We start from the raw sequence: 8,896 nt of genomic DNA, 5'->3' as shown, positions 1-8,896 counted from the left end.
GGGGGGCCCCCCCCCGCGGCCCCCCCCCCCCCCCCGGCCGTGCCCCCCCCTCCCAGCCCCGCCCCGCCCCGCGGTGCCAGGCCTCCACCCCCCTCCCCTTCCCGCCCCGGCCTCCCCTGCTGCCCACCTTTCTCGCAGTGCCTGCCGTGGAACCCTCGGGGGCACTCGCAAGTGTAGGAGTCCTCGTGGACGTCACAGGAGCCTCCATTGAAGCAGGGGTCTGAGTCGCAGGGTGACGGCAGTGCTGCAGGGGCACAGGGAGGTCACCCTGACATCCCAGCTGGATCCAAGGCCCCTTAAAAGGGACTCTTTGCGGGGGAGGGGCCTTGATTCTTCACACCAGGCTCTACGGCCCTTCTCTGGACATGCTTTTATTCTCGATTTTTCCAGAATTCACCCCACCTCTCCTGGGAGCTAGGATTGAGCTGTGGTGCACAGATGTTTTTGCAGCAACACCTCCACCGTCTTCACGTGTGATTATACAGTATGCAAGCCGGTATTTGTACTCAGAAATACACAGTAGTACTTAATCACATCCTTAGACGGGCATGAAGTGCTTTAATAGCTAAGCTAGGGGCTTAGGGAAGAGCTTGTAGGCCTCCAGGGGTGCTTTTCCAGCTGTGAGCTTCCTGCAGCGGAGGGGGTAGACAGCCAGGCCCCAACACAGAGGAGGACACCGGGAAAGGCACACCCACCCATGGGGCCTCTTGTGGGCCAGTAGGGAAGCCCTGGCCTCTGCCTTTGTGGCCCCCACTTTCTCCTCCTAACACCCTCTCCCTGGCTTCTAGGTGGGCCTGTGCCCCTAGCCCTACCCCCCACTCACAGTGGCTGACGTTGTGGTCCATGTGGCAGACGCAGAGGTAGCTCCCACCGTACTCCATGCAGTAGCCCCCGTCGGGACACTGCGTGTTCATGTTGCAGGGAGTGGCTGTGACTTCTGCAGGGAAGGAAGAGGCCCATTCGTCTTCCTGGGGACTTCTCGTCCTTGAGAAGGATCAGGTGGCCCCGCCAGCATGGCCTGGTTCAGGCACTCTTGTGGCGGGCCCCCTCCTGGGGTAGGAGTGGGGGATCACGCGACCACTAGTTAAGGGTCTGGATCTATGGTTTGGGCCCAGACCCAAGCCACCAGCTATACTCTGGTTTGGGGGATTTTCAGGGGCAGGGCAGGAAGCGTGCCCCTATGCAGCCCTGGGCACTTACCAAATTCACAGAGGAGCCCAAAGAAGCCTGGGGGGCACTGGCAGAGGGTGGTGTTGGTCCCCAGGCATCTGCCACCATTACGGCACTCACAGTGGTCAGGGGTTCCTGCCGTAGATTGAGAGGGAGCCTCCACTGTGGGGGTGCTGGAGGATCGGGGCCCTCTCCTGCTTCTGACCCTGCCCTGCTCCTGTGGCTACCTTCCCATGAACACTGCTATGCAGATACACACACAAACACACACACACACACACACTCTCTCTCTCTCTCTCTCTCTCTCGTCCCCCCACCCACTCATGGGTGTTTGCACACACACCCGTTGCCTTCCTGTATGCACTACCCACAGGAGGACCCTGCCCTGGACTGCAGCCCTGGTAGCCCTGGCCCAGACTCACTCTCCCTGCAGGCAGGCCCGGTGAAGCCCTGGGGGCATTCGCACACGTAGCCCTCATCTGCGTCCACACAGGTGCCCCCATTCTGGCAAGGGGCTGAGAGGCAGGCATCCGGCACTGGTTGGCTTCCTGCAAGAAAGACAGAGGTCACCAGAAGCTGCACGGAGAACATGGGGGGAATGGGGCCAGGAGCCCCCTTGCCCAGACCCCACAGCACTCAGTTCTCAGTGCAAGTGGGATTTAAGCCCGAGGCCCACTTTCTGGAAGCTGGTTTCTAGCTGCCGCTCACCATCTGAGCCCCCTCTGTGGAGCAGAAGGTGAAGCAAGAGTATGGAGACCTCACGGTGTGCACCAGTGGGCCCAGCTAAGACCAGAGGGCTCCAAACAAATGCTTCTAATCAAGCATCTATGTTAGTAACATGGTTGGGATTTTCCAGATACAGTTTTTGTTGATTTCTAGTTTAACTACTGTAATCAGAGAACACAGCCCTTTTTAACTGATTGAGCTTTATTTTATGTCCTACAGGATGGTCTGTCATGGTGAGTGCTCCGTGAGCACTTGGAAAGGAAGTGAGTGTCTGTAAATGTCACTCAGGTCAGGCAGGCTGACGGTGCTGTTTGCATCTTCGGGGTCCCTCCTGATTCCTGCGAATCACTGAGAGCGCGTGTTGGGATCTGGTTACAGATCTATTTCTCCTTGTTTTCCCTTCATGTATTTTGACTCATGTTCACAGGTGCAAGTACATCAGAATTGCTATGCCTTTTTGATGCTTGACACCTTTGTCATAAAAGACCCCTCTGTTCCGGGCAGTATTCCTTTCTCTAGAGTTTAATCTGTTTGCTGTGAATGTAACGACTCCAACTTCTCTTGACCAGTGTTTGTCAACCTATTCCTTTTCATTGTTAGATGTTTGATTTCTTCATGTGGTTCAGAATTTATCTTTTAAATAATATATGGCAAAACTGACTTTTGCTCGAGGTACACTTCTGTGAATTTTAACACGTGTATAGATTTGTGTTGCCCCCACCACAGTCAGGACCCAGAACATTCCGTTACCCCAAATACTTGCTTGTTGTATCTTCAGGGTCGCAGACTCCCTGCCCTCCTGAGGCCCTGGCAACTACTGATCTGTTCCTCACCACAGCTTTGTTGCTTTAAGATTACTCATGAAGAGTATGTAATCTTTCGAGACTGGCTTCTTTCACTCAGCATGAGGCCTCCGGGATCTGTCTCTGTTGTGTGATCAGCAATCACGCGTCCCACGAACAGGGAGGGACATCTGGGTTCTCAGGTTTTGGTGATTGTAAATAGACATGCTATAAACATTTGTGTGTTTTGTGTGAACGTAAGTTGTCATTTCTTTAGGGTTCATAGCTAGGAATGGGATTGCTGGGTCATATTATAAGTGTATGTTTAACTTTATGAAAAGCTGCCAAGCTGTTTTCACAGGGGCTCAGCGTTTGGCATCATCACCAAAACTACGTGAGAGTTCCCACGGTTCTGTGTCCTCACCAGTCAACGCTTTTTATTTTAGCCATTCTGTTAGGTTTGTGGTGGTATCTCATCGTGGCTTTAATGTGCAACTCACCCATGGCTAATGATAATGACGCATGATTACATTTGTTCACCTGCTCCAGATATCCTTTTTGGTTCAGATCTTTTGTCCATGTTTTGCTTGGTTTCTCACAGGTGAGTGTGGAGAGTTCTTTATGTGTTCCAGACGCCAGCCCTTTGTCAGACGGGAGTGCTTTGAGTACCTCTCGAAGCGCACAGCCTGTCTTCTCGTTCTCTTGACCGTATCTTTCACAGGGCAGCCTCTGTCATTCTGATGAGGCCCACTTCTGTTTTTCTTTGCTGGAGTGTACTCTCCATGTCTTATCTAAGCACTGTTCATGTAACCACAGGTCACACAGATTTTTCTCTTATGTTCTCTTCTAAGAATGTTTTCCATTCAGGTCTATGATTCATTCTGACCTAATCTTGTACAAGGTGTGAGGTTGAAGTTCAGTTTCTACATGAGAATGTCTAATTGTTCCAATACCATTTGTTGAAAAGATCATCCTTTCTCCACTGACTTGCTTCCACACCTTTAAAAAAACCTTGGCTGTATTTGTGTGGGTCTACTTCCGGATCCTCTCTTCTGTTCCACGGATGTGTGTGTCAGTCCCTTTGCCAATACCACAGGATCTTGATCACTGTAGCTTTGTTGTAAGTCAACACAAAGTAGTGTGATGCCTCAAAATGTATTCTTTTCCAAAATTGTTTTGGCTATCTTAATTCCTTTGCCTTTCCATATAAATTTTAGAACCAACTTGTCCAAAGCTACAGAAAATTCTGTTGACACTTTGATTGGAATTATATTAAGTCTATCAATCAGTTTGGGGAGAACTGACATATTTACTACGTTGAATCTTCCAATCCATGAACATGGGATGTCCTTCCATTTATTCAAATCAGCATACAAGTCCCGTACATGTTTTATTAGATTTACACCTAAGTCTTTCAGTTTGGAGGAAGCTATTATAAATGGTATTGTTTTTAATATTCTGGATCACATTACAATGCCCAAGGTAGGGAACTCAGGAGTTCATAGATGATTGTAGGGTTGCAGCCCGAGATCCCCCTCTCTGCAACCTCCCCGTAGTTTCAAGTGCTCTGGGGCTGCCCTTTTTAGTCCTCTGGCAAGAGAGTTGGGGCTTTTATTGCCCCATGCTATGACTTACTTCCCGTGAGTGCACTCATGTCTGAGCCGAGTGGTGGGTGGACAGAGAAAAAGAAAAACGATGGAAGTTGCCCAGTCTTGTGGAGCCGTGGGACCTCCAGTTGGAGAGGAAGTTTCCTCCGGTCAGTTTGGGTCCCTGAGGGAATCCCCCCTTTGCTGCTATTGTTGGTCCTGCTTCTCGTGCCCAACTAGGGGCTGCTCTTGGAGCTCTTTCCATCCATCTGATGCTCACTTCTGGTCTGGGAGTCCTGCTTTGAGTCCAGGCAGGGGGATCACCAGAGGAAAAAAATGGTGAACTCACTACTGGTTCTGTGGTGCTTTGAAGCTTGGTCCTCTTCCCCAATCCACCTGCTACTACTTATTTTTCAGAGTCCTCAGATTGCTACTCCATGCATTCTGTCCAGAATTTATGGCTGCATTCAGTGGGAGACACAAGGTAGAGTGTGCTTACTCCAATCTTACCCAAAATCGGAAACCCATTCCAATTTTCAAATTATTTTCAAATTATCTGTGTCTTTATATTTATAGTAGGTTTCTTGTAGATAGTATTTAGTTGTATCTTGCTTTTCAATTCAATTTTACAGTGTCTGCCTTTTAATTGGTGTGTTTAACCAATTAATATAACTATCAATATGATTAAACCTATCATCTTGCTCTTGGTTATCATTTGTCCCAATTAGTCTTTATTCCTTTTTTCTTCTTTTCCTGCCTTCTGGATGAAGTGTTTTTAGGATTCCATTTTATTTCCACCACTGGTTTATTGGCTATAACTCTTTATTGTTATTATTTTTTCTTGTTCCTCTGGGTTTATAATGTATGTCTTTAACTTACTGTAGTCTATCTTCAAACAGTATCACACCACTTCATATATAATATAAGGCCATTACTATATTATTTCCATCTTTCCCTTCCTATCCTTTATGCTAGACACTGATAAACTATGGCTTGCAGAGCAAATCTTGCTTGCCACCCATTTTAAAAAATGAAGTTTCATTGGAAAACAGCCATGCCCATTTGTGTATGTATGTCTATGGCTGGCTGCTTTTGCATTGCACTGGCAGAGTTAAATACCTGTGATCACATGGCTCATAAAGCCAAAAATATTAATATCTGGCCCTTCACAGAGAAAGCTCACATATTCTGCTTTAAGCAGTTGAGGTCATACGTTTTATTTCTTTAAATGTTATAAACCCCATAACATATTGTTATTTTTTGTGTTAAAATTATCTTTAAAGAGATTAAAAAGTAAGAAGAAAAGTATTTTACAGGCATACCTTGGAGATATGGTGGGTTCAGTTCCAGACCACTGTAATAAAGCGGATATGGCAATAAAGCAAGTCAAATGAATTTTCTGGTTTCCCAGTGCCTATAAAAGTTATGTTAACACTACACTGCAGTCTATTAAGTGTGTAATAGCATCATGTCTAAGAAAATGTACACACCTTAATTAAAAAATACTTTGCTAAAAAAATGGTAACCATCATCTGAGATTTAGTGAGTCATAATCACTGAACATAGATCACCATAACAAATATCACCATAATTTAAAATTTTGAAATACTGCAGAATTACCAAAATGTGACACAGAGACACAAAGTGAACGAATGCTATTGGAAAAATGGCCCTGTTGGACTGGCTTGGTGCAGGGTTGCCACAGAGCTTTAATTTGTACAGAACACAGTATCAGTGAAGGGCAATAAAATGAGGTGTGCCCGTATGTTTACCCAGGCGTTTACCATTTCTAGAGCTCTTCATTCATTTGTGTAGATCTGGATTTTCATCTGGTGCCATTTTTCTTCAGTCTAAGGAATTTCCTTTAATGTTTCTTGCAAATCAGATATGCTGGTGATGAATAATTATCTGTTTCTGCTGTCTGAAAAATATCTTAATTTCACCTTAATTTTTGAAAGGTAATTCTCCTGTGTATAGACTACTAGGTTGATAGCACACTGTCTTTGGGCTTGTGTTGTTTCTGATGAGAGGTCTGTTATCATTCTTGTTTCTCTGTATGTACTGTGTCTTGTCTTTTTCCTCTGGCTGCTTTTCAGATGGTCTCTTTGTTATTGGTTTTCAGCAGTTTGATTAGGATGTGCTTTGTGTGATTTTCTTCATGCTTTTCTTAGATGTGTGGGGTTTAATTTTCATCGAATTTAGAAAATATTTGGCTATTACTTCCTCATTCACTTTCTGTGCCCCTCCACTCACCTCCCTCCTTCTGGGACTCCACATGAACATACACCAGACTGCCTGGTGTGTGACCCACAGGTCACTGAGGAGATGGTCTTGGTTGCAGTCTCTCTCCCTCCTGTGCTGCTTGTTGGGTGGTTTCTCACTTCAGTTCACTGATTTTTCCTTCAGCAATGTCTACCCTGTAGCTAATATAGCCAGTGTATTTTTTATTTATTTTTATTTTTTAAAAAAGATTTTATTTATTTATTTGACAAAGAGAGACACAGCAAGAGAGGGAACACAAGCAGGGGGAGTGAGAGAGGGAGAAGCAGGCTTCCCGCCGAGCAGGGAGCCTGATGCAGGGCTTGATCCCAGGACCCTGGGATCATGACCTGAGCTGAAGGCAGACGCTTAAAGACTGAGCCACCCAGGCGCCCCCCACCAGTGTATTTTTTAAATTGAGATTTTATGTTTTTTATTTCTGGAAGTTTCTTCTCTTATATCTTCTTCTTTTTTCCTCAACAGTCTTGAGCACATGGAGCATGTTCACAGTAGATGATTAAACATGCATATCTGCTAATTTAATCATCTCTGTCATCTGTTTCTATTGATCTGTTTTTCTCCTGGCTGTGGGTCATATATTCCTGATTCTTAGTATGCCTGATAATTTTTGTTTTTTTTCCTGGATTCTGTTATATTCCTTCAAAGAGTATAGGATTTGATTCTGGCATATGGTTAAATTACTTGGGATTGTTTTGATCCTCTCAAACTTCCCTTTAACATTTGCTAGGACAGGTCAGATTAGCCTTTGTTCTAGTGTTTATTTATCCATACCATCAAGCTGATACCCCAGTGAGGACTCTACCCAGTCTTGGCCCTGGGTGTGAGGAGCTCTGCATGCACTCTGGCTATAGAGAAGTGACTTATTCCCAGTCTTGTTCGAGTTCTAGGGATTGTATGATTCAGTGCTCCCAGTGGTTCTTTGTCCAACCTCATGGATTTCACCCCAACTGTGCTGAGCAGAGGCAAGGGGTCCCTCTGCATGTCTTCGGAGATTCTTCTTGCACTTTCCCCAGCCCCTCTTAGTAGAATTCCAGAAAGGAGTTCTCCCCACAAATTGCAGCTACCAAACTAGAATCTGTGTTTCTGTGACCCAGAGACTCAGAGGAACTGCTAGAGTCTGGATCCCCTTGCTACACAATGGCCTGGAAACTTCCTGTAGGCAGACTTGGGGGCAATTGTAGCGTGCTCTTCACTTCAGTCCCTCCTCCCAGGGGTAACAACCCTGTGATGCCTGTTGTCCAATGGCTGAAAACAGTTGTTTCATGTATTTTGTCTAGTTTTCTAGTTTTGATGGTGAGGGAAATTCCCAGAACAGTCAATCTTTCTTGGCCAGAAGCATCAGAATGGGTACTATTTTTTAAAAATTATCTTTAATTTTTGGCCAACTTCTGTTGAATCTGGTTAGAATGTGGATTGGTACCTTGTAATGTGACTAATAAGGTTTTCTTAGGGGTGGAAGTGTCAGTTCTGTTGTTTCTTATTGGTTGCTTTCATTTGCATTATTCTTCCTGTACAAAAAGGTGGTTTCTCTGTAAAATCTTTGAAATCACTGATTTGTTTCCTAACATGAATTTAGTTAAATACACAGATACTTAGATAACAATCTGGGCAAGGTGAACTGTGACCCATTACAGTGATTTTAAGCAACCAAACAGGTAAGGTTGCCCCTCCCTTCCTCCCCTCTGCATGGCAGAGCCTCACTCTCTCCTCAGGACACGGCCTGTCCTATGTGTGGCCCTCTGAACAAAGACTGATGGAGGGCATAGCATCCATCTATATCCTACTTACGGGTAAAATTTAATTTCCTTCTTAAATTTTTAGACTCAAACTAAATCTGACAAGCTTGTCTTGTGCATCTCCCAGGGGAGCAGCTGCCCATGCTGTGGACTTCGCTATCGCTGGCACAGGGGCCGGGCGAGGCCTTTGGTGGTCAGCGCCATGTCAGATGCTAACAACCTGAATTTATTCTGTGGGTTGTAAAATCGAGTTGGTTTTTTAACTGATCTACCAAGTCATAACCAGCATTTAAAACAACATGAAGTAGAAACTAACAGATTTCATCACATATGATAAAGGTCAGTTTTCTTGCCAACCCCCATGGCTTGTTCCCTTGCATGGTGAGGGGTCTGGAGTAGGAAAGAAGGATGTTAAAAAGCCAAGAATCTCCTGAGCAGGAAGAGGGGCCGTGAGAGGGTGGCCATTTTGCCCTGCATTTCATAGATGGTGACCGGGACTGGAGGGGACAGGAGGGGACAGGAGAAGACAGGAGGGGACTGGAGGGGACAGGAGGGGACAGGAGGGGACAGGAGGGGACTGGAAGGGACAGGAGGGGACTGGAGGGGACAGGAGGGG

General features: G+C 46.0%; 1 protein-coding gene across 1 annotated transcript in view; it reads right to left on the bottom strand.

Annotated features, from left to right (window-relative positions):
* The window catches only part of SNED1 (sushi, nidogen and EGF like domains 1), an 81,502-nt gene that overhangs the window by 38,223 nt on the left and 34,383 nt on the right, over positions 1 to 8,896 (bottom strand). Inside the window, exons 9-12 of the mRNA XM_044913636.1 lie at positions 1,593 to 1,718; positions 1,201 to 1,305; positions 824 to 937; positions 128 to 244 (exon numbers count right to left, since the gene is read on the bottom strand). Of these exons, the coding sequence (XP_044769571.1) occupies positions 128 to 244; positions 824 to 937; positions 1,201 to 1,305; positions 1,593 to 1,718 (462 nt within the window). The remainder of the gene's footprint in view (positions 1 to 127; positions 245 to 823; positions 938 to 1,200; positions 1,306 to 1,592; positions 1,719 to 8,896) is intronic.

The sequence above is a fragment of the Neomonachus schauinslandi genome, chromosome 3 (assembly GCF_002201575.2).
Source record: "Neomonachus schauinslandi chromosome 3, ASM220157v2, whole genome shotgun sequence".
NCBI lineage: Eukaryota > Metazoa > Chordata > Mammalia > Carnivora > Phocidae > Neomonachus > Neomonachus schauinslandi.
This window is presented reverse-complemented; position numbering and strand designations above follow the sequence as displayed.